The sequence below is a fragment of the Hoplias malabaricus genome, chromosome X2, assembly GCF_029633855.1.
Source record: "Hoplias malabaricus isolate fHopMal1 chromosome X2, fHopMal1.hap1, whole genome shotgun sequence".
NCBI classification, from domain to species: domain Eukaryota; kingdom Metazoa; phylum Chordata; class Actinopteri; order Characiformes; family Erythrinidae; genus Hoplias; species Hoplias malabaricus.
The window spans coordinates 6,274,809-6,301,604 of record NC_089819.1 but is presented as its reverse complement, the minus strand read 5'-3'; the positions used below and the strand labels follow the sequence as shown (position 1 = coordinate 6,301,604).

The window sequence follows — 26,796 nt, the reverse complement described above, 5'->3', positions numbered from 1 at the left end:
ACAAACGAACACAGTCATCGTGGTAAAACAAGTGAAAATATTTATCTGCTTAAAACCAATAACACCAAAGGTAGTTGTGCGCATTTGAGGCTGTAAGTAATAACTTTCAGTTCTTGGAACCATTATGAATCAACAAATTGATTTGTACACTTTAGTATTTGGCTGAAATTGAGTCATCAGTAACTACTAATCATTCATATGGTCTATGGATCTGTAGATGTCACAAATCACTCAGTTGGAGATTTATTAAACACAATACGTGAAGCGATGTCACAACCCGAAAAAAATATTACAAAACCCAAACATCAGTCCAGAGACGTAAACAAGTCCAAAAGACAAAAACGAGTATCAGGGAAAAAGTCAGAAAAACAAAACCGCAGCCTGTTTAAAAAACAGGTCTCAGAATTGCAGAAATAGCTCAAACTATACTTAGCAACTATGTAGACAAAACAGAGAGCTTAAAGAACACTATTAATTAAGGTAATATTTTTACCTTAACATTACAGCTTCAAAATCATTGTGATGCTTCACTGACCTGTAATAGGGAGAACAGAGCCTCTATCGTTGCTACTCTCAGCACTACAGAAACTGCACTATGGAATTTTTGGAGGAGGGTAGGGAACCACCCCTTCCCTTCCCCTCACTACCAATATCAGTACAGTGCTGTAAAAGTTAATTGCACTCAGGGAGCCCCAGGAACAGAAAATAACCCTAAACAAATCTTACCTAGTGCTCCTAAATGAGTAAATAAATGTGCACTGTTATGCACAAGTGTCCTACGCCATTGTGAAAGTTATTATTATACTGTATAATAATATTATAGTATGCAATAGTATGAAATATACTATTGCATTACCATCTGCGTCACTCTGCAATTACACGGCCAAACCACTAGGGCTGAATTTCAAACACCTTCTTCAACCCTATGTAGTACGCAATGTAGTGATATTACTTTTATGAATCGTTAAAGTGCACTATTTAGGGAGTGTAGTGTAGAGGACTTAATATTTCTGGACTTGACTTGAGCAACTTGAACCATGTTCGTCTCACTGCAGACCAATCACAGTTGTGGTCTGCGCAGACGTGACAATACATTTCTGGACGGGTGCGTATCAGGCCACGCCGCCTACAGCACAGGTTCAACACAGAAGAATAAATTGGGCTTAATACTCAGGAGACAGCAACCTCTGTTCTATAAAGGTCCTGAGGGGCAGCACCTTAGATGTATGTAATAGTTGATATAACATTCATTGTATTTAATCTTTGGCCATTTGTGCTGTGTTCAGTGTCAGACAGTTCTATATGTTTGGAGGACAAACAGATATCCAGAGTCGTTAGCTGTACGTCTGACTACAAAGGACAGAACACTTAATGCTGATTTTTTTTTCTTTTTGTGAAGATGTAAACAATTCATCATCCAGATCCAGTGGTTTACTGGTAAGCGGATAATAAAGAGATATCATAATCATTAGGCATATGTTTTTACCACTGACCAGCTGCTCACAAAGACATTTAGTCATGCTGGCATTTCCAATCTCTGGAGTGATACATTTGGGTTGATCCAGAACTAATAATTCCACATCAATATCACACTAATTAGTAGCCTGTGCCTGTGGTTGAACGCCATCAGCAGTGTTCTAACCTCTTCCCAGAAAAACAGATACTGTTGGTTCAACAAAGATGTACAAATAGTCAGTGTGTGCCCTGTTCAGGACGACCGGTTTCAGTGCCTGTTCCTTTAAGATTATGTTCACATCCGACTTGATGGTTCACCTACAGTACTGTGCAGAAGTCTTAGACACCTAAGATAATGATTTATATTTAAACTAATGCCTTCTCAGTAAGCGTGGTACTTATATAAAGTTATATATAATCACAATAAATACAAACAAATAATAATATAAAACAAATAGGAAATCTAAGATATTTTTTTTCTATAAAGTTGTAGATTGTAGATTTTCCTAGATTGAATGAATCTGTTAAATCAATAACATGGGGCGGCACAGTGGTGCAGCAGGTAGTGTCACAGTCACACAGCTCCAGGGGCCTGGAGGTTGTGGGTTCGATTCCTGCTCCAGGTGACTGCCTGTGAGGAGTTGGTGTGTTCTCCCCGTGTCCGTGTGGGTTTCCTCCGGGTGCTCCGGTTTCCTCCCACAGTCCAAAAACACACGTTGGTAGGTGGATTGGAGACTCAAAAGTGTCCGTAGGTGTGTGTGTGTCTGTGTTGCCCTGTGAAGGACTGGCGCCCCCTCCAGGGTGTATTCGCGCCTTGCGCCCAATGATTCCAGGTAGGCTCTGGACCCACCGCGACCCTGAATTGGATAAGCGCTTACAGATAATGAATGAATGAATGAATGAATTTATTAACTGCTAAAACTAGGTGTTGGATGATAACCTCAGATAACATGGGCTGCCACGAGGAGAAATTTGAAAAAAGTTAAACCAACACATTCAAACACAGAATATCACACTCACTGGAATAATGTTATTTGGTTTTATTCTAATGTTGGGCATTATTTTTTGTTTGTTTTTTTATCAAATAAACACTTACTGCTCAGATATATAGCTGTTAAATCTCATAAACTCTGGTGCCTAAAACGTTTGCGCAGTACTGTATATAAATGTAAGTGTGAGCAAATCTGTCTCTGAAATTGCATGTATGCCACATTATTATGTTTATGCATGTGGCCTCCATTTCTGAAATGATTCATTGTATTAAAATGAGAAAACAGACATGTTAGTAGCTCACATGTGCATTGCATATCGCTTGGGTGGACTCCATATAGCTCACTGACTGTTCATGATTAGGACCAGAAGGTGAAAATAGCCAGTCAGCTTGCTTTTAGTCCTGAATTCAAAACGTCTCCCTCAGCACTATGTAGTGCACAGTGTAGGGTCTTTAATAATGATGTCTGCACTCGTGAAGTTCCTTGTACTTAAATAAGACTATAAACTTTATATCTTGCAGTCAAAATAGTGCCCTATCTGGGTGTAGTAATTTTAGTTTTTTTTAATCTGTGAAGTGAACTATGTAAGGAGTATTTGGGACTCACCCGAGCCTCTCCTGCATTGTTGATTTACCGTGCTGCCGGTGCTGGCATTTGCATGTGTAGAGACAAAAAGATGCATGAAATCTAAACTGGCCTTTCATATTCATGACACATTCCCATGAATTGCATACATATCCATTCTAGGAGCACATATGAAAGCTCTGGCTTTAGTCATCTTCACTGTGCACTGCACTTCAACTGTACAGTTCAAAGGAGGGAAAGAAAAAAGAACAAAAAAGAAAGGAATAGTGGACCAAGTTTCATCCCCAGACTAATAATCACTCTGAGCTTAATTAGCTTTGTTGGTTATCGCCGTTATCTGCCTCGTCAGTGGCTGGGAAACGCATGATAAGGCTATTGGGAAGGTTACCTTGATAAAAAGCTTGGATTTCTAAACTTTTCCTGCTCCTGACTTTGGGCTACATAGACTGGATGAAAGGGAGAGGAGCTACAAAGTAGCTTAAAGTAACAGTAAGTATATCTTACCATCAAAAAAGTATCCTGTACATTGCAACTCTTGTGACATTCATTCATTCATTCATTCATTGTCTGCAACTGCTTATCCAGTTCAGGGTCGTGGTGGGTCCGGAGCCTACCCAGAATCACTGGAGGGGTTCACAGGGTGACACATACACACACATTCACTCACACACTCACATCTATGGACACTTTTAAGTCACCAATCCACCTACCAACATGTGTTTTTGGACCATGGGAGGAAACCAGAGCACCCGGAGGAAACCCACACGGACACAGGGTGAACACACCAAACCCCTACTCTCGTGAGATGAAAATTAAACTGCTTTATAGTCCCTGAAATAACTACTTTATGCTCCATAGAGCGGGTCCCCACATGGGGATGGGCATGTTGACTCTACAGTGTGAACGTATTTCACACCTGCCAGGTGCTGAACTCTCCCTGGACATGGTTTATTCCATGATATCATCTTCCTCTTAACACAAAACCTGATATATGACCCCACTGTCCAAAAAAAAATCCCCCTTTGACATATCCACAGCTCCACAGAGCATCCAAAATTCATGAGACCGGGACAGAGGGGCATTGTTCCTCATCACAGGGGCATCTGCCATGTAAACAAATCCCTCTCTGGGGTTCCTCTGAGCTGGAGGGGTGAAGACATGGAGAAAAAATATAATAATAATAACCCGATGACCCTAAAAATTATAACCACTGTGGGCTGGGAACACCCACTGTAAATGTCCACTCACTGGCCACTTTATCAGAAACAACCCCACCTCTCTTTCCATTTACTGGCCACTTTATTAGAAACACTCACTGTAAACTTTCAGTCCATCTTTTTTGAAACACCCACCTCTACTTCCACACACTGGTGTCTTTATTAACCCCCCCACCCCAACACACACACACACAAACACACACACACTTCTACTGAAAATCATTGGCCACTTTATTAGAAACATATTGCTAATAGATTTTAAGATTATGTAGTAGATTATGTAGTTCACAGACATTTAGTGAGGGTTTTTGAAGGTCTTGGAGTCTTTAAGTGTCTTCTCTCTTGTTTCTTGTGTTGGGTGCTGATCCTAAGGCTGTATGTTTTTAATTTTGAAGTAAAAAAAAGCTGTTATTTTATTGAGCGTTGTTGTGATTGTGTTTATCAGTAGTGATAACTGGTCATTAGCGCTTTTCACTGAGGAGTAACACACTCGTATTTGGCCATCTGTGCTTAAAGTCTGTCATCAGTTCAGAGATGTTATGGTTTGAGCACAAAATAAATCCTCCGTTCTTGTCAGAGCACTGTAATCTGATGAGCATGAGGCTTGTCTTTGAATATTGGTGAAATGAATGGTGAATATTGGTGAATATTGGAGACGTAAAATCATAATTCTCATAAATGTCCCTGATATTTAACCATTGAGGTAAATATTGTCCATGAACTGTTCCAAAAATTAAACTAGGACAAGGCATAACACAGCATAAAAAGGAATATTTAATATTTTTGTTTCCACCGGCGATTGTTCCTGAAGTAAGAGCAAGTGTGTTTGTTAAAATATTGGGCAGCATTTACACTGTCCTCTCACTTGCTCAGGGTAAGGTTAGTTGATAATGCAGCAATGTGCAAAAACCAACAGGAATTCCATAAAATACTACATATGTAACAATCAGTAGGACCACCCTAGATATATATAACACTACAGTGTTTAGATTTTTTAAGAATCATAGTTATTTTACTTGCACTAAGCCAGCTCTCTTCCACTGAAGTCACCGTTGCTTAAGGCGGAACAAGACATTTCGAACAAAAAAGCTGCCAAATTACCAGCTAAATTCAGCTTCATATCACAGAGAGTTAGGAGTGGGTGGTAATACAGTATAGGATCGTTGAACATTTGTTAAGGCGTATGATGCCTCCTCTGACACAGACTGTCACCCTGTAACTCATTCCCAAGGGACAAGATAAGACTTCCCAACGAAGGGTGGGAGTAAAAACTCATACCAAAGGTATTAGATGGAGCGCCACCAGTCCAGAGCACTCTAGCTGATGCTTGGTATTGGGCCTAAGCCTTGGAGTTAACACAAGCTGTGAAATGGCTGCACCTTGATGTTATTATAAAGGAGGAGTGTGAGTTAATATAGGGCATGTAATGAATGTCACGGCCTGCAGAGTGGACACATGAAACTCCCAAGTGAGAGCTGAAGTCACAGCTTGGCCGAAGAAATCAAAAGCCTGAAAGCTCCAGAGGTGCTGGGACCTGCTGAGGTTGAAGAGCCGCTGATTGTGTTGGTAACAGCGGGACTCTGATTTGTTAGGGGATGCTGAGACAAGACAGGGATTTGCATTTATACGCTCATCTCAGGAAAGACTCCTGGTGTTTTGACTGTTGCGTGCGTACAGCCGAGGTCTCTGTCTGAACGTCTTGCGTAACAGGCTTCTTCCCGACGAGAGACTCTGAGGAGCTTAACTTTGGCAAAGTGTCATAAAGGTCTAGTTTTGTTAGATGAGTCCCTTTTTTTTCGGTGCTCTGAACTCCCGAATATCTTTCATTTCCATTTCTGGGAGGGATCTAATGGTGCTTTTCCTCATATACCCTTCTTCCAGAAAGAGAGCGACGAGGCAGGGATGAGCCCGACAGAGCCCGACATCTTTATTTCATCATTTCCCTAATGTTTTTATGAGGATTTTTCACTCCTCATCTCCTTCTCTTCAAGCTCGAGGCTGTGAGTCCGAGCCAGAGCACGTCTAGATGGACTTTCTGTTTCAACCCAGGCATCTGTCAAAGTCTGGACTCTCTGGAACCCTCTGCCTCTGAAAAATCTCTCTCCCACATATTTTGTGTTTTTTAAAGTTTTGCATTATGGCCTTATTTGGCTGTGATTTGATGCGAAATTCTTACATGCAGATTCTTTCAGTTTCAAAGCCATAACGTTGACCCCAAAACTGCAAACTTCATTTTCCACCAGTTTTGTCATAAGACTTTCCAAGCTGCTCATAGAGGGCTCAATTTCTATTTAAAACTCTCTTTACTGACACTCTCCGGCCACTTTATTAGGAACAAAACCTTCTACTGACACATGCAGGTCACTTTATTACTTAATAACCATTCATTGGTTACTTTATTACATACACTTCTCTTTCTACTGATACACAATGGCCACTTTATTAGACACACTTTTTTCTTCTTACATTCTCTATAGATAATTAGAACTCTACATTGGTCTAGTAAAATTATTCTGCACAATGTTTTTTTATTGTTTGTTTTGTTTTGTTTTGGAAACCACAGTATTTACCTTGACATTACAGCTTTTCTTTTTGATCTCTTACAACTCGTACCCAATTTTTCAATTACACATCTCATAGCTGTTGATATAGGCTCGATATTTTATTCATAACCCCCCTCTTAGGCATTCTTAGGCATTCTTGAGGAGAAGTTTGAGTGTTAAAGGCAATGCTGAATCCCACTCTTCCCTGTTATGCATAAATCATCTCCAAGTTTTCGACATATGAAGTCAAGTCCTCTTCCATCTTCAGAGTTAGAAGAAGGAACATATTTGATCGTGCAGATTCCCACTTGCACAAACAACATAATTCAAATTAAATATTTAGATAGTTTCATCTTGTCTGTTGAATTATTCAACAAATCATTAATCCTTTGTGTTGTCCAAACTATTGTGGTTGGTCAGTCAAGCGTGGCCATGTCAGTCGTAGCTACATTAATCAGCTTTTCACTTGGTCAGGCTTGTTTTTCGTGTATTAAAATTTCACAGGCTACCTTAATGGAAACACCCCCTTCTACGACCTCTCCCTGGCCACTTTATAAGAAACACTCCCTTCTACTTCCATATACTGGCCACTTTATTAGAAACACCCCCTTCTGCTTCCCCTCACTTGCCACTTTATTAGAAACACTTACAGGATCAATATATATGTGTTCAGCTCTCCAGACTCCTTCATGGCTATTCTCTGACCATAGCACTGACCACTGGCAGATCTCGTCTTGATGGTGAGCTATTCTCAGAACTGCAGTGTCTCTGCTAGGCTGAAAGTGGCCCACCATCCAAAAATATCCACACCCACAAACAGTTGGATAATGACCACAGATAAAGGGTTAAAAAACAATGTACAGTCACTAACTGAACACCACAATGGTGGATCTACAAGATAGGGGTTTTTAATAAAGTGGACATTGAGTGCATATGCCCTGAAAGTTGTTCAACTTTGTGTTCCTTTGTCTCCTCAGTCTGTAGTCAGACTGGGGCAGACTGTGCTGTCATTAGGAGGTTGGCTTCCTTTAGCAGGGGAGAGACTTTAAGTTAACACACGCTGTCTATGGTAATTCCTGTCGCTGCTTTATCTTTCCTCGCTTCTCATGTCTCTCTGCACTACTCGCTCTCTGATGTTCTGCCACCAAATGCTAATGAGCGCAACTGGGACGCTGCTGAGGAGCTGAGGCTGTGTGTGTGTGTGTGTGTGTGTGCGTGTCAGATAGAAAACAGAAACATTGTTTCTCTGCCTATATCCCTGCTTCTGCGGTGTGGTCAGTTTGATCTAACAGGTCATTTCTGATGCAGCCAAATCAGGAATTCCATAAGAGCATCAAGGCTGCATTTAATAGCGTCTATTAAAATCAGCAACTGCTCATGAACCGACTATTCTTCTGCCCAATGCAAAGCTTCAGCTGAAGGGGTTTAAAGCCAGCAGCACTGGGCTGTGCAGCAACTGCATTCTCAGTAGGGAGCTCCTTGAAAGAGGAGAGAAAACCGCAGAACATCTGGATGAGTAACACCATTCAGTGTCTCCAGTTGAACAAACTGATCAGGGATCAGGACAGACTTTACTCCAGTAATGTCTATATCCCCTATCCCAGCTCTCGCACTTGCCCCCTCTGTTTTCATTTGTGCCTGCTCGCTTCCGTGTGCACGGCTGTAGGGTGTTCCAAGTCTACATTTTCCCCAAGAAGTGTTCTCATGAGCACCCTCTATGCACACTTGCTTCACATCTCTCGAAATCCACATCAGATGACACATTTGTGAAGGGAATTGCCCGTTTTCCACAGTGAGCCTGTGATGTTCTTCACATAAATCAATAACAAAGGGTTCACCAAACTGAGAAACATTGTTTAAATGTAACTAGTATCATTCATTCATTCATTCATTCATTGTCTATAACCATTTATCCAATTCAGGGTCGCAGTGGGTCTGGAGTCTACCCGGAATCACTGGGCACAAGGCAGGAACACACCCTGGAGGGGCGCCAGTCCTTCTATAACTAGAATCATTATTAAGACTGACATTTTGAATCATGTTTTTTAACAATGTTGTAATTAGGAGAAAAGCCCTGTTGAACTCACTATACTGATAAAATGTCAGATAGTTGAGGACAGTGTATGATCATGGAAAGCCTGTAATTGTCTGTTCATAACAAACGACAAAACTGAAGTGTACACTGTAATGAAAAGACATTAAAGAAACTTGTTTACACAAGAAAACCCATGACGTGAACACGACAGGAGCTGACAAGATTAGGCTACATTTTATTAATAACATTTTTAACATAAAATGCAAGCTAAATGCAAACATGTTTACATTTTATCAGCCAAATAATGAACTGTGCTATTGTACTGATCGTTTACAAAAAAGAAAGAAAAAAAATCATCATACTGATTAAATGTTGACAAAAATATTGAACAAACCACTTGTTCGCTGGAGTCCTGGCTTTGATCATCTGCCGATTTTTCATTTGTGTAAAATATAGAGCAACATGTGAAAGGCCCAAACACAGTAAAGTTATGTCCAGCTGAGGCTACATAGCCGTGGATACTATTTATGCAGTGGTAATAAGCACAGCTGAAGCGACATGAGGTAAAGTATGTCCCAATTCTGCCCTCAACACACCTGAACACTTGTTCCCCTTTTTGCTCACCCTTCGACAAACGTAATCAAAGTTCACACTTCAAGGAAGGCCTTAGAGCTTAGGGCTAGAACTGGGACAAGAGGCAAACGTTTCTCATGAGGAGAAGGTTCAAGCAGAAGATTTTACTGACCAAAAGGGAATGGCCATGTTGCAGCCACGCAGACTTCCCTCTGATCTCTCAGAATTCCCTGATTCCCTTTCAGCTTCTCTTGTTGTCAGTACCATAATTAAGGCCTATCTGTGCGTTTCTAAAACAGCGCAATGCCATAAATATTCAAGACTTTATTTGCTCTGGCCCTTGGTCCACCCCTGGAATTGCCTTTATGATCTCTGAAAAACTCCCCACCAGTACTTTGCCTCAACTTTGCATAACTTTCTTTAGAACCATCAGCTGCCTGCACAGAGTTTTTATAATTTATGTTTACAAGTCCGAGCACAAAATGGGTCACTGAGATCCACTGGCCACTTTATGACAAATCCCAGCCTTGCACTGCCAAACACTTGCCACTTTATTAGAAACACTCCCCTTCTACTGCAACTCACTGGCCACTTTATTAGAAACACTCCCCTTCTACTGCAACTCACTGGCCACTTTATTAGAAACACCCTCCTTCTACTGACACTCACTGGCCACTTTATTAGAAACACCCTCCTTCTACTGCAACTCACTGGCCACTTTATTAGAAACACCACCCCTTCTACTGCAACTCACTGGCCACTTTATTAGAAACACCCCCCTTCTACTGCAACTCACTGGCCACTTTATTAGAAACACCCCCCTTCTACTACAACTCACTGGCCACTTTATTAGAAACACCCCCCTTCTACTACAACTCACTGGCCACTTTATTAGAAACACCCCCCCCCCCCCTTCTACTGCAACTCACTGGCCACTTTATTAGAAACACCCTCTTTCTACTGAAACTCACTGGCCACTTTATTAGAAACACCCCCCTTCTACTACAACTCACTGGCCACTTTATTAGAAACACCCCCCTTCTACTGCAACTCACTGGCCACTTTATTAGAAACACCCCCCTTCTACTGCAACTCACTGGCCACTTTATTAGAAACACCCCCCTTCTACTACAACTCAATGGCCACTTTATTAGAAACACCCCCCTTCTACTACAACTCACTGGCCACTTTATTAGAAACACCCCCCTTCTACTACAACTCACTGGCCACTTTATTAGAAACACCCCCCCCCCTTCTACTGCAACTCACTGGCCACTTTATTAGAAACACCCCCCTTCTACTGCAACTCACTGGCCACTTTATTAGAAACACCCCCCTTCTACTACAACTCAATGGCCACTTTATTAGAAACACCGCCCTTCTACTACAACTCACTGGCCACTTTATTAGAAACACCCCCCTTCTACTACAACTCACTGGCCACTTTATTAGAAACACCCCCCTTCTACTGCAACTCATTGGCCACTTTATTAGAAACACCCCCCCTTCTACTACAACTCAATGGCCACTTTATTAGAAACACCCCCCCTTCTACTGCAACTCACTGGCCACTTTATTAGAAACACCCCCCCTTCTACTGCAACTCATTGGCCACTTTATTAGAAACACCCCCCCTTCTACTACAACTCAATGGCCACTTTATTAGAAACACCCCCCCTTCTACTGCAACTCATTGGCCACTTTATAAGAAACACCCCCCCCCCCCCCCTTCTACTGCAACTCACTGGCCACTTTATTAGAAACACTGCCCTTCTACTGCAACTCATTGCCCACTTTATTAGAAACACCCCCCCTTCTACTGCAACTCACTGGCCACTTTATTAGAAACACTCCCCTTCTACTACAACTCATTGGCCACTTTATTAGAAACACCCCCATCTACGGCAATTCAGTGGACATTCTGCAGCAGTTGCACATGAGTCTAAGGTCACCATGCCAAGCATGAGCTAGAGGTGTAAAACTGCTCAGCATTGGGTTGTGAAGCACATGCACTCATGGGAGTGACTGAACTTCATCCAGTACCTTTGGGATGAGCTGAAGTGCCAGAACTAATCATCAGTACTTGACCTCACTAAGATGAGTTCAATTACTGTAGTAAAAGTAGGGCAAACTCCTCATGAATACTCTTGTTTTCAAAAGATATATTGGAACATAAACAAATATATTCCCACATACATATATATTTAACCCTATAGTGTATTGAAATGAAGTGCAAAGAGACAGATCTGTTTATGGAAGATTTCTAGTTCTGCTGCTGTGGGGGAAGAAAAAAAATTACCAGCTATGTATCATGGCAATAAGAGAGGAAATGGTGTTATAGCTCAGCTTCTCTCAGCAACCAATCACATCCTTCTGTGCCAGGATTGAACATCTGTGGGGGCTGCCCTTTTCTGACTTCCTCGCCATGACCATGACCTCCAAATGGTCATCTCAAGCCTCACACACTGACATATGATGATGCAGTATTCTGAATAGTGTATTCAGAAGCCTTCATGAGACTCGCTTTGCCCAGAGTAGGAACTGTTCTCCGTCACAGGTCAGTAGAGCATCACAATGATTTTTAAGCTGTGATTTTAAGGTAAACATATTACACACTGTTCCTTTAAAGATCTATTTAATAACTGAAAATCTAGAGTTATGTAAATTACACAATATGTGTCACAGTTTTAATACATTTAATTCATGTCTTAATACATACTTAATACAAAATACAACACGGACTTGGCATACACTGTTTCCCAAATTTTCAGAGACATTATCAATAGGTTTTATGCAGCTGTCAGAAACAGTGGTTAAAAATTAAAGCCTATCCAAGATTGAAAATGACAGATGCAAGGAGCAATGAGCCCAACCCTGGTAAATCAAAAACACCTGTTGGGAGTGAGGACGATAAATCATTACCTGCCCGTGCGAGATCTGATGCTCATTTAGACGCAGATGGCACTGAAAAACCACTACGTGATTGTACGCCAGTTTTGTAAGTTTGGGATTCACCTATAGTTGGGCAGAGGAAGAACAAAGAGTGCATGTGTGCCTCACCAATAAGTAATAATAAATAAATAATAATAAAAAAAAAAATATATATATATAGTTTGGTGTGTTCTCCCTGTGTCCACATGGGTTTCCTCCGGGTGCTCCGGTTTCCTCCCACAGTCCAAAAACACACGTTGGTAGGTTGATTGGCGACTCAAATGTGTCCGTAGGTGTGAGTGTGTGAGTGAATGTGTGAGTGTGTGTGTGTTGCCCTGTGAAGGACTGGCTCAATGATTCCAGGTAGGCTCTGGACCTCCCGCAACCCAGATAATGAATGAATAAATATATATATATATATATATATATATATATATATATATATATATATAATTATTTTAAAAAAGATACAGCTACACCTGGGCCCAGCAATATTAGTGCACCATTTAAGGTGGACTGGTGCTAGAATGTAAGCACTCATTTAATGTTGCTCTCTCATTCTATTACAGCTTTTACATTTCAGTACATTTTTAAAAATCATCATATATGCTACCAAACACTACTTTTAAATTAATCTTATCATTTTATATGTAGTTTAGACAAGATGCATTGATTTAACAGGCTTTTCAATAATCTTAGCCATATCACATCTTAGCCATAAAGAATCCACTGTGCTTCTGACCGAACCTGGACAAAGGCAGCAGCTGTGTCTGCAACATCATAAATGCTGCCTACTGATGCAGTATCCTGAGGGAGGTAGACGCTGAGTCTACAAAAAAGTCTGCCTGCTTTTTGTTCCTATATTGCCCCAGTTGTAATTATTATAGAAAACTTTAGTGTATTGATATCATGACATACAGCTGAGTTTGAAACATGTCTCAAACACAATTTCTTCATGTCTTACCTGACTGACATATGAGAGAGCACAGGCAGCAAGGCGTTGAGGTGCTATACCTTCTGTTTCAGACAAAGGCAAGGTAGCAACCTCAGTGCCTTGCTGTCCTTGCTCTCTCATGACAGTGATGCAATACATCACAATTTTACCAGGATACCGACAGCTGACGGTGGTGTAACCAACACTTACAGTGCTTCTAATTACAGAGAGGAAATATTTTAAGAAGGAAAACGCAAACAAATGTAATATCAGCCCAACACCATATACATGTGTACTAAGAAAAATGCAAACAAACAAACATAAATAAATAAGTCTTAAATGAATAAACATGCAATTAGCATATTCACTGCAATTGCAGCATAGTTGACTTGGACTTTATACAAATGGTTAGAGAAGCAGGTTTGGGACCAGAAGATTATGGGTTCATTCCCCACAACTGACAGGAACACCCACAGCTGAAGTGTCCTTTAGCAAGGCATCTAACACCCAAAAAGCTCCCCGGGCACAGCGGATGGCTGCCACTGCTCTGGGTGTGTGTGTTCTTTGCCCCTAATCATAAAAATCATGTCATGTAACTGAAAAGAAACAATATTGTAGTGTAATTTTATTTTTTAAAATGGATTCTTAAGAAGTATCCAATAAATGTGTAATGCATGCAAAGCCACACTAGGTAAGATTCTCTCTTTTTGTTCTTGGGCGGGGGTTCCTACCCTAAGCTAAAAGTTACATAGTGCTGTTTCTGTAGTGCTGAGCCAGGAGTAGCAATGACAGAGGCCCCGTTCTCCGTATTACAGCTCACTGGAGCATCACAATCAATCAATCAATCAATCAAAATTTATTTATATAGCACTTTATATATACAAAGCAGATTTACAGAAATATTATCTGGACAGATATGTCGATCAGAAGCCCCACGTGAGCAAGCCAAAAGCGACAGTGGCAAGGAAAAACCCTCTCAAGGCTGAAGAAAGACTCACAAGGGGGACCCATCCTCCTCTGGTCAAACTACTGATAGAAAATAACAGTATCACCAGTTAAATCTGTTATTATGCTACAGTGTAGTTAGTAAAGCATTAATGAAAGAGTGATGGAAGTAATGGTGTTTAAGGTAAAAATAATAATAATAGGGCGGCACAGTGGCGCAGCCAGTAGTCACACAGCTTCAAAGACCTGGAGGTTGTGGGTCCGCTCCGGGTGACTGTCTGTGAGGAGTTTGGTGTGTTCTCCCCGTGTCTGCATGGGTTTCCTCCGAGGGCTCCGGTTTCCTCCCACAGTCCAAACACACACACGTTGGAAGGTGGATTGGTGACTCAAAAGTGTCCGTAGGTGTGAGTGAATGTGTGTGTGTGTGTGTGTGTGTTGTCCTGTGAAGGACTGGCGCCCCCTCCAGGGTGTATTCCTGCCTTGTGCCCAATGATTCCAGGTAGGCTCTGGACCCACCGTGACCCTGAATTGGAGAAGGGTTACAGATAATGGATGGATAATAATAATAATAAAAATAATAATAATAATAATAGTGAATAGTGAAAATAATGAAAACAATTATAATAATAGGTGATCTGGAGCAACAGTTATAGCGCTGGAAGCATCAGTCAGAGTGTTGCTAAAACCATACTTCAGTGTTACTGATGGTGGTGAGTAGTGGTGTGTGATATGAGCGAAAATCAATATCACTATTAATTGTACATTTTACTTCGATTACAATTAATGAACAATTATTTTGTTTTTATTTTCTTGTCCCTAGTTCAGTGGCGAGTCTTGTACTGTAAATATGCTCCAGTATTAATGCTGGAATATTTTTTTCTAATGTTGCTGGGAGCTTGTTCCTTTCTTGTTTTTTTTTAGCACTGTTTATATTTGGTGTGTGAATATGCTTTGGTCTCTGAAACACTGTTTTTTCTCAGTGTTTACATTTTACTTCTTTTTGTTCAGTGTCTTAATTATAGTCAAAAAACAACACGTCAAAACCACAGATGCTGTGTTTTTCTTTGGTACGAGTGGCTCGAGTCGCTTGGTTGGCCTCTGCGTTTAGGTTGCTTCCATGTGGCAGATAGGGGCAGAATCACGTGATTACAGCTTGGTAGCATTGTTTTAAAGGGACTGTTCATGAACATACAGTGGAGACATAACTGAATAAAAATAATCTATATAATTGATATAGACAAAATTATGTTGATTATAAATTCTGATTGTCGATTTTCAATTAATTACTCAGCCCTAGCGGTGGGTAATGGCGAGAGTAGATGGAAATGAACAACTGGTCTGGAGTGCACTGCAGGAGAACCCAGCCGCCAATCTTCCTTCAAAGGGCCGTCATATTTTTTCAGAAAACAGTAAAAAGGAATTATTTTTGTTACGTGCATAGAAAAGCGTATGTGAATATTTCCATTAGTGTAGTGACACCAGCAGATCTGACTGTAACAGAATGACTGGAAGGAGGGAAACCAGAAGGAACACAGACATTAGAGCATCCTGAGACAACAGAATCCATCTGCTCCACCATCCACAAACTAGAGTGATTGTGAGCACAGCATCCAATGATTTTGAAGCTGTAATTTTAATGTAAAAATCCTTCCTAGTGTTGCTTTAAATGGAAAGGTCAATGGTTACTTTCGGCTGCTGAGGATGAAGTAATTCATCACCAAAGTGTATCTGTTAATATTGTTTATGAATAAAATGTACCTCTGTTGATGGCAGTGTCAGTAATGTTACCCAGGATACACAGACAAACTATAGATACATCAATGATGCAAACAGCAAATTAATAAAAGCAAAATGTGAGGCTCTAGCTCGCCTAAGAACACTTAGATGTGTGATATTCTTCACTTTATGGGTTTAGATGGTATTCTTGGGGAAAGAAAACCATCAGCTAGTTAACATTATGCTAATTGCTCAGTCAACAGAGAGCATCCAGCCTTCTTCAGATAAAGAAAGTGTGAAAACTTTCAGCCTGGTGTGAGACTGTATTGGAGTGTGAAAGGCAACATTTGGAGGCCAGTAAAACTGAAGACTGTGAGTAGTTTTAAAAGCTGGACTGATGGCTTTGCTAAGTCTGCTCATTATCTTCTTTAGAAAGCACTGCTGGTGTGTTTATCTTTCATTGGTTTATTCTCTCTGTTCTGTGACAGAGCTGTCAACTCTTTATTTAAATCTTTGCTACATCCATCCACTCGCCAAATCCTCTAGCTGCAGATGCAACAACAGTTCTCCAGGAAGGTCTTTGAATTGAATCCTTGCTGTGAGGATTTTAATTCTGTATGAGATCAGGTAGTAAGTTCTGGATGAGCTCACTCCGGAGAACGCTGTTCAACAACTTCACAGCCAGCGATGGGGGTGCTATACCACTCTAGTCTGTGCTTAGCATTGAACATTGTGCCCTTAAGCTCATGCTGCTTAGGGCCCGGTAAATTAACGAAGGCCCCCTCGCCTCCCCTTCACGTCAAGTTAAAGAAGATGAAGCGAAACCTTCCTTCAGAATATAAGAGGAAAATAAAAAAGACTCCACGAAACATAGCTGCAGGAACAGCAGTGAAGTAAACCTGCGACTGTTCTTCTCGAGGTTCTATTGTTAATAAATAATTGTCTACAAACATAGCCGCAGGTAACATATTTAGTGGAGGCGTGTACTGTTCTGCTGCTCTCCACGACCATGAAAGTATCATGAACCAAATTTTGAAGCTGAAAACAAACTGATGTTTTTATACTCGTACTAGTACTCGTTTAAACTTCCCCGTACACATATACTCTAAAATTACCTTACTATTCCATTTGACATTTTTAAAAAACATGACATAGTTACTTCCAAGTGCTAAGTTAAGTTCTTCCAAGTTTCAGTTCCACCTTAAATGACTAAGGCTGATTTGGATGCTGGAGGGCTGATCACAAATTTAATTATGAGAAAACTGTCTATCTATATAGTTTTTTGAATAAATATCACTTGTTTACATCTCATTTTATTCTGTATGTGTTTGTTTATTCAAAAGCCAAATAATAAAGGGGAATACTAGTGGAGAGTCATGTGCAGCTGTCAAAAATGGTCCCCTCTGGCTCACAGAGTTCAAGTAGGAGGGTCCCTTTTCAAAATTTAGCTTAGGGCCCCAGGAAAGTCTGGACCAGCTCTGACTACTGTGGCTGCTTTTCTGTGGAGATTGTCCAAGCTTTTGTCAGCAATGAGTCATCTTAAAGTAGCTGAATTCATTTGTTCATTCTGATCAGGGTCACAGTGAGTCCAGAGCTCACCCAGAACAAGTTGCTGAAATATTAGCAATGATTTTAATGGAGTATCCATAAATGTTTGGACATACAGCATGTGTTTCAAGGCTGACTGCCGTACAGCAGCCTGTGTGGATGTCTGTACAATGGAATTGATCAGTCCTCAGCCAAAATCAATACAGACAAGGCAGCGACAGAATCTCATTAAGGGACGGTGGATAGTTAAGACATCAACAGAGCCATTCTTACAGGATTCGCCACATCTCAGTGTCTTTAGACTCCCACTGGAGTGTTTGTCCAAGCATTTTGACTGCAGTGGAGCCCCAGCCTGGGACATGTAGAACTCATTGGACATAGCTATAATCTGCTCTGAAAAAAAACTTGCACTATATACACACTAGTCTTTTAATATTACATTCACTGTTTTATTCACATGGCTTTCACCATTTTGATTAAAAAATAGTAAAACTAGCAAAAAATAGTAAAAATTAAGAACATTTAAAAAAGTAAAACACTGTAAAGGAGTTTTAAATTTAAATAATAAATAATAATATTGCCCTGTGAAGGACTGGCATCCCCTCTAGGGTGTGTTCCTGCCTTGCACCCAGTGATTCTGGGTAGGCCCTGGACCCTCCACGACCCTGAACTGGATAAGGGTTACAGACAATGAATGAAAGAATTAATAATATTAATAATATTACAATTTATAAACTCTCATAATAAAATAAAAATGACCATTACTGAATTAACTTTTTATTGGCTTCGTTTCACAAGGTTGCATTAAGATTAATAATACAGTAATATAATACAAATAAAATAAAATAAAATACAGCATTTACAGAGACACTCAAAATCACACACCTGCTTGAAATACACCAGTCATTAGAGGGATCCATTCATGGCTAAAATAGGACACAATTCATCCATCCATCCATAGATAATTTGAGGTTTTTTTTTAAGGAATAAATGAATTGTTTGCAAAAATTATTTTAATATTTAATATTGTAAATGTTATTATTATTATTATTATTTTTGGTTTTCTGAAGTCTTCTAGATGGGAGCATGGGAGCAGGTTAAATAGAACAGAGGATGAGTAGATAGCTTGGTTCTATCCTTAATTTCAAGGAAACCATACCAGGTTTAAATATTATATGTTAAAACTCTCTAAAGTATATCTTCTCCCAGAGAGGCTGTTTAGTTTCCTTAGCAGATTGTTTGGTTGCATGGTCTTTTAAAAAATGTATTCAGAGTTACTTGTAAAGCTCAGACTACTGTCAAATAGGATGTCAAAATACTTCAAGTTCTGCACAATTCCAGCAGGCTTATTTTCAGTCTTTACCCTGTTTAAAGCAGACGTAATGTTACTGCCATCAATTACAATCTCCTTTGTTTTACTACTATTTAATAATAAGAGCACTATCTGAACACCATCTAATTAAGTTATCAGACTGATTAAATATGCAACCTCCTTACAAGTATTCCCTTCTTGAAATAAACCGGCCAGGGCCAGATTTAATATTTATAATTCATTTATTCTTTTACAGGCACTCCTCTCTGTTTGATCTGAATTCAACATGTTGTTGTTTTTGCCTTGCTTCCTTCCTAGAGATTAATTACAGTCTGACTTTTCTGCAGTTTTTCAGCAAACTCTGTGGTTTTCTGACCATTTTCTGAATTAAAATATATATGATTTTTCATGTTTTGAGAAGAAAAAAAAAAAAACAGGAGCTTGCCCAGGCACTCTCACTCCTTTCCTTTGAAGGAGACTTAGAAGCCCACTCCCCACAAAGTGCAGAACACAAAGCTGCAACAAACAAGTTAATGAATGAACGCATGCATGAACGAGACTAGCCTGGGTTTGGCCTCCTTTAGTGGATGAGAACTGAGAGGTGGCCAGCAATAGAACTATATTCTGAACCTCCATGACATTGTACTGAGAGCTCATGGGTTCTGTACTGCACTATCACTGTATGCCTTGCCAGGCAGGAGTCACCAGTCACTGGCGGGCAGCAGAGGAGCCTGCATGTTACTTCTGGGGCAGGAATGCACACCAAACTCCTCATAGACTCAAAGACAGGAATTTATTTTCAATGTAAGGTTGGGAATATAATTACAGCACCATTTAGCATGGTACACCATTTAAGGTGGAATGGACTTCTGCCTGAGATGACTGGCTTGTTGTTAAAAATAAAATGAAATTACTAAACCAGCTCATTTCTACAGCCACGCATGTGTTTACAAGAGCATAAACTGTTAGCCCCTTTAGCTTGCATTTCAGTCTTCACTAACTCTGGTGTGGTTCCAAATCTCACCGCCCCATCCCGATGTAACCTTCCCTGGTTTCGAGGGTACACTGTAAAATTCCTGATGATTGATGGTACCGTTTTGATGTTAATTACTCATTAATTTATTGTATTTAACTGCTTATCAGGTTCAGTGCTTTACAGTGAAACCTTTTCATGTCTAGCCATAGCTGATGAAAATTTATCTGTGTCTGTTTTGTTATGTTTCCAGATGAAGTCGACAGAAGTGGACCAGGGCCTTTTCACAGACAGCTACTGCAAAGTGTGCAGTGCCCAGCTCATCTCCGAATCCCAGAGAGTTGCTCACTATGAGGTCAGTAGGGTCCTGTGCTGACCTGTCTGACTGTGTGTCTTCTTGCCTGTCTGTTGGTTCAGCCGTTCATCTCTCCATCTGTTGGCCTGTTTTGATGTCTGTCCTCTGCCTGTTTTGTGTGGTCATTTTCTAGGCTGGACAGCTGAGAGATGGATTTGGCCTTAAGTGAAGCTCAAAGTTATTTTAAGGTCAGAAAAATAAGTCTGGTGCTGATGGGGGCTGATGGGGTAGTGTATGTTCACTATGTAAACCTCAATTTGGCTCTGTCTCACAGCTGTACTATGTGGCCAGCTGTTCATCAACTGCTCAAACCGCAGAAGGTCAAAATCTTAGTTTGGAAGATCTGTGTAATAATAATATGATGTATGCAGCTGTTACATTATGCCAACTACCAAAATTCCAGGGGGGGAATAACTGAAAAAGGCAAAAAAAGGCAAAAATAAATAAATAAATGGAAGCCCATTAATCATATTAGAAATATGCATTGGTAACTGTAATAATAGGCATAATTTACACAATGGGTGCTGGGGATACATCCCCACCATTTTGAAAGTATGCTCTGAACATTATGTTATGTGTAATAGCTTACTGAATATTGCAAATCACACTGGATTCATGTTATTGTAAGACTGCCGGCACTTGTCTGATAGTCCTGTTTGCTCTTTGGTGTTTTGTTAAAAAATGGTCTTCTCTGCTGCTCGCTGCTAAATACACAACTCTTGCCCACTTCTTTATAATACTGTCTATGTATAATATTACACTGCACTTAGTTTGAGTGCATGCAGCACAAAATAAACAGCATTGTGCTTTAGAATTTCAGCTTATAAAATGAGAAATATTATTGAAATATTATATACTTATAGAAATATAAGTATAAAAAACTTTGTCTGGTACCTCTTCCCTGGTAAACTGGACCTGAAATAGGTAACGAGACACTTGTCGAAACAGGCTACGACTGAGACCAGTGTGCTGAGACCACACCATTGACCTAAACTGTATAGTTGTTCTCAGCAACACTTTAAAGTGAAAGTATGCTCATGACTGTAATTAATATAGTGGAAAACAACAAAATCACAGAGGCCATATCAGCTTTACTGTCATACGTCAACTTGTCTTAAGGAGTTTTTACACCGAGTCGATTTTCACGCATGAAAAAAACATTGCTGCCTCTCACAGCACCGCTAAAGCAGTATACTATATTCTCTTTGAGAAGTGGCCAGTCCGGAGCAGAGCTCATAGATCCCGCACTCCGAGGTCCTGCCTGTCATCCCTCTGTCCAATCATTTTACAGTACACGGTGTGGCCAAGTTTACAGTGTTTCGCAGCCATGAAAGGACCAGGTGAACATAGTTAATGTTATATTTTACCAGACCTCAAAAGCCCAATTGCCCTTCTAAAAATATCCATGACCAGAGACGGAGCAAAATGAGAGGAAATATTGGCCTTATGTTTGAAAAGTGGAGGCAGTTTAGATGCAGCAACACTACAGGACAGAGCTGGCTAATTTCCTCCTAACAGCATATAATTTCTGAAGTAAATATAGAAGTACAGACGCCTATGTATAGATTAAAAGGAGTAAACGCCATAGTTTGTGTGATTTATATATTATAGAAAATGAGGCATAGCGACGTCTGAAAGGTGTTAGGACAGTGTTTTGTGTATTTTTTACGAAGAAGGTACATAACGTGATTGAAAAGTGTAAATACCACTGTTTGTTTGTTTTAAAGAAATTGATGCAGATTCATCCGTGGTATGTGTGTGTTTTAAACAAATTAATGAGTAAATTGTGTTTGAAAGACCTTGCATATTCACCTATTTAATGTGGAGACATCTGAGACATCAATTTTGGTAGTACACAGCAAATATAAGCATTTTTCTAGTAGATGGATGTTTTGGTGACATGATGTGCACTTGGTCGTGTGTTTTAAATGGATAAAATGGGGAATAATAATTGTTTCAAAACGAGTTTTGTTTATAAAACCTAGCGCTAGCTTTAGCTTCGTATAGAGGTTTAAGGTGGAAATGAGAATTCAATAAGAAGCTGGAGAACAAAGCAAATAAACTGACCCATTTAAGGTGGAACTAAATGAATACAACATTTGTGAATAATTGGTTGAATAATACAATTTGTTTGTGTGACTTAAATAGATAACATGGAATAACAGTTGCACACAATAAAGGCTTGTAAATGCAGGGAAATGGCAGCCGCATGCTCACTTTTTCGCGTAGGTAGATGTTTTAGTGAAGCGAAGAACACTTTTCTGTGTAAATGTGTTAATTATGGCACATTCTTAGCTGTTACTGCTCAAGTTCTTACACTCGTGTCTTGCTTGTCCGTTCAGTTTTCATCAAACTGGCAACCTGCCCGAGCTTAACGTCTAGGGAGGAGGGTGAGGAGGCATACGGCTCTCTCCACTGTTTTGAAACTGTATTATAGTTCTGATTTTAAACGCTTGGTGTCAGTATTGCAGATTGCTCCTTTAACCAGCTCAGGTCAACAGGTAGAAAAATCGATGTTTTATTAATTTTACAAATACAGTGCCTTGCGAAATTATTCGGCCCCCTTGAACTTTAACCTTTTGCCACATTTCAGGCTTCAAACATAAAGATATAAAATTATTTTTTGTGAAGAACCAACAACAAGTGGGACACAATCGTGAAGTGGAATGAAATTTATTGAATGTGTCAAACTTTAACAAATAAAAAACTGAAAATTGGGGTGTGCAATATTATTCGACACCCTTGCATTAATACTTTGTAGCGCCACTTTTTGTTGCAATTACTGCTGCAAACATACAGGTATGTCTATCAGTTTTGCACATCAAGAGACTGAAATTCTTGCCCATTCTTCCTTGCAAAACAGCTTGAGCTCAGTGAGGTTGGATGGAGAGCGTTTGTGAACAGCAGTCTTCAGCTCTTTCCACAGATTCTCGATTCGATTCAGGTCTGGACTTTGACTTGGCCGTTCCAACACCTGGATACGTTCATTTGTGAACCATTCCATTGTAGATTTGGCTTTATGTTTTGGATCATTGTCTTGTTGGAAGATAAATCTCCGTCTCAGTCTCAGGTCTCTTGCAGACTCCAACAGGTTTTCTTCCAGAATGGTCCTGTATTTGGCCCCATTCATCTTCCCATCACTTCTGACCATCTTCCCTGTCCCTGCTGACGAAAAGCAGCCCCAAACCATGATGCTGCCACCACCATATTTGACAGTGGGGATGGTGTGTTCAGGGTGATGAGCTGTGTTGCTTTTAAGCCAAACATATCGTTTTGCATTTTGGCCAAACAGTTCAATTTTGATTTCATCTGAACAGAGCACCTTCTTCCACATGTTTGGTGTCTCACAGGTGGCTTGTGGCAAACTTTAAATGATACTTTTTTATGGATATCTTTCAGAAATGGCTTTCTTCTTGCCACTCTTCCATAAAGTCCAGATTTGTGCAGTGTACAACTGATTGTTTTCCTATGGACAGACTCTCCCACCTCAGCTGTAGATCTCTGCAGTTCATCCAGAGTGATCATGGGCCTCTTGGCTGCATCTCTGATCAGTCTTCTCCTTGTTCGAGATTAAGGTTTAGAGGGACGGCCGGGTCTTGGTAGATTTGCAGAGGTCTGATACTCGATCCATTTCAATATGATTGCGCGCACAGTGGTCCTTGGGATGTTTAAAGCTTGGGAAATCTTTTTGTATACAAATCCGACTTTAAACTTCTCCACAACAGTATCTCAGACCTGCCTGGTGTGTTCCTTCGTCTTCATGATGCTCTCTGCGCTTTGAACAGAACCCTGAGACTATCACAGGGCAGGTGAATTTATACGGAGACTTGATTACACACAGGTGGATTCTATTTATCATCATCAGTCATTTGGGACAACACTGGATCATTCAGAGATCCTCACTGAACTTCTGGAGTGAGTTTGCTGCACTGAAAGTAAATGGGCCGAATAACATTGCACGCCCCACTTTTCAGTTTTTCTTTGTTAAAAAGGTTTGACACATCCAATAAATACTTCCGCAAGGCACTGTAAATCTTGAAGCATTTAATTAATGAAATAGTTAGTTAGTTTATATTTTTATTATTATTTGTTTTGTAAAGTTTTTTTTGACATTTTATGGTAACGGTTGTATAGTATTAAAATTGAAAGTTGTCATATTATTAAAAAACAATAGTATGAAAATACCAAGTGAGAAAAATGTTTGTGTCGTATTAATGTCATATTAAAGTTTTGGGTTGTTTTTTGGTTAAATAAAAATACTATTGTCATTTTCAAAACTATACAACAGTTAACATGACAAAAGAGCAGGAGAATGTTTGAATAATGAATTACAATTATGTGTTAAATGCTTCAAAGCACATTAGTACACCTAAAAGTAATGTAGGATTTTACTTAATCCAGCACAGTCTATGTTCTCATTTGTTTTGCTATTCTTAATTGATTAGATGAATTAAGATACATTTTCAAAGAGGAAATCAGTCATTTTCTCCAAAGACAATTTTTCTCATTATAAAACAGCCATAGGTGGTGTCTTTTCCATTATTTTTGCTGCATCAGAGAATCTGTATTATGTCCCCATTTGGGGGATCTACTCTCTGGTGCATAAACTGGAAAATTCAAAGACTGCATCATTATTTCTTACCCAAGAATTCCAGATTATTTTGTAACATAGAATATTCACTTTAATAATGTTGGTAAAAATTACCTGCTCATTTCAGTCAATGGCAAATTAACAAACTCGGCACAGGCCTTGTTCCAATCTACATTCGGGACTCTGTCCAGCCTACCCTTCTGGTCAGCAAGCTGGGGAGGGTGATGTATGAGAGTTTGTGAAACATGGTCAGTGTGTGGGAGGGATAAGCCTGTCCGACCACAGTGCCACAGAACCGTAATCTGAACTAGCGTTGGATGGGAATGCTGGGAATTTGCTGTGACAGCTCCTGGAAATAACTAGGAGAGTGTGTATGTGTGTTAAGTGTAAAATATTCATGCTGTTTTGGTTCAGTTGTGTGTGTGGTGTGTGTAATACATGGCCTGTCGCCTCCTGTGCTAGGGTCCACAGACACACTGGTCACATAGAGAGCCAGGATGGTCAGGACCTTGCATCCATATATATATATATATTCATTCATTCATTTATTGTCTGTGAAAGCTCATCCAGTTCAGGGTCACGGTGCTCAGGGTCAATGCTCAGGATCTAATATGACCACTATGAAGCAGGTATGATTTAGGTGGTGGTTCATTCTCACCGCTGCAGTGACACTGATGTGGCAGTGGTGTGTTTGTGTGTGTTGCGCCGGCGCGAGTGGACCAGACACAGCAGGGCTGCTGGAGTTTGGAAACTGTGTCTCCTCACTGCCCATTCTGTTAAACAAAGTGGACCAAAGAGGTGCAAAATCAGATGTAATATCAGACACAGTAGCTCATCTGTTGCTGCACAGTTTGTGTAGGTCCTTTTCTAGTCCATCAGGACCCCACCTACAGGATGCTGTTGGCAGGATATTTTTGGTTGGTGGACTATTCTCAGTCCAGCAATGACACCAAAGGCTTTAAAAAATCCAGCAGCACTTTATAACAAATTAAACACAATCTCTTGCAAATCAATTGTCTTTGTTAGTGCGTGACTTAGCGAAAGAGCATGAGAGAGACACACACACACAGTGAGAGAGTGACAAAGACAGCATTGTGATTTGTCTCTCTTGTGCTTATTAGACCTGTGAGGTTTCTCTGTGAGCACATCTTCACTCTTTATCAGTTTAGAGCCGTGCAGCGTTCAAAAAAAGAAAAATATAAAACACATTTCAGATTAGGGGGCTGCACGGTGGTGCAGCAGGTAGTGACGCAGTCACACAGCTCCAGGTGACTGTCTGTGAGGAGTGTGGTGTGTTCTCCCTGCGTCCGTGTGGGTTTCCTCCGGGTGCTCCGGTTTCCTCCCACGGTCCAAACACACATGTTGATAGGTGGATTGGCGACTCAAAAGTTTCCATAGGTGTGAATGTGCGTGTTGCCCTGTGAAGGACTGGCGCCCCCTCCAGGGTGTATTCCCGCCTTGCGCCCAGTGATTCCAGGTGAGCTCTGGACAGAATATAACAAGAGTAAAACAAGCCATAGGAAAGTTTCAAATAAATTCGAAAAGCTACAAGCCCCGAGACCAATCAAAAAGAGATGTGTTTAATAATCCATTTTTTTTCCTCAGATCTGCTACCTCCATTAAATTAGTTTTTGCAAAGTGCGATGTCTGAGTAATTGTTTGCACTTTATGATTTTCAAATGAATAGCTCATTCGGCAGTGTTGGGGTCAGTGATGATGCTTGTGAGAACATCAGCAGCTTCTCTGTTTAAAGTTGTTGTTTTTTTTATCTATTTTTTTCAGTAAGAGCTTCTCAACAGATCCATATTCTTTTAGATGCATATTGTTAAGTTGTCTCACAGTGGAAGGATGGACTTAAACAGCTCTATGTGAAGTGATAGTGGAGCTTGATTATGTCCTGTCTCTAGGTGCTCTGCCAGGTGTTGCGCGGTTGTTGGGAGTCATTTTCTGTTCATTTTTCTTTTGTCTAAGTGGATTTTCTTAATATCTGCTTTAACAGATTATAGCTGTTAAGGACTGGGAATTAAACAGATGAAGGGCGGTCTTTGCACAGTGTTTTTTTTTTTATTATTCTAATATTTATTTATTTAT

General features: G+C 40.2%; 1 protein-coding gene across 1 annotated transcript in view; it reads left to right on the top strand.

Annotated features, from left to right (window-relative positions):
* Positions 1 to 26,796, top strand: part of LOC136677380 (zinc finger matrin-type protein 4-like) — a 144,310-nt gene that overhangs the window by 12,106 nt on the left and 105,408 nt on the right. Inside the window, exon 2 of the mRNA XM_066654903.1 lies at positions 20,013 to 20,114. Within this exon, the coding sequence (XP_066511000.1) occupies positions 20,013 to 20,114 (102 nt within the window). The remainder of the gene's footprint in view (positions 1 to 20,012; positions 20,115 to 26,796) is intronic.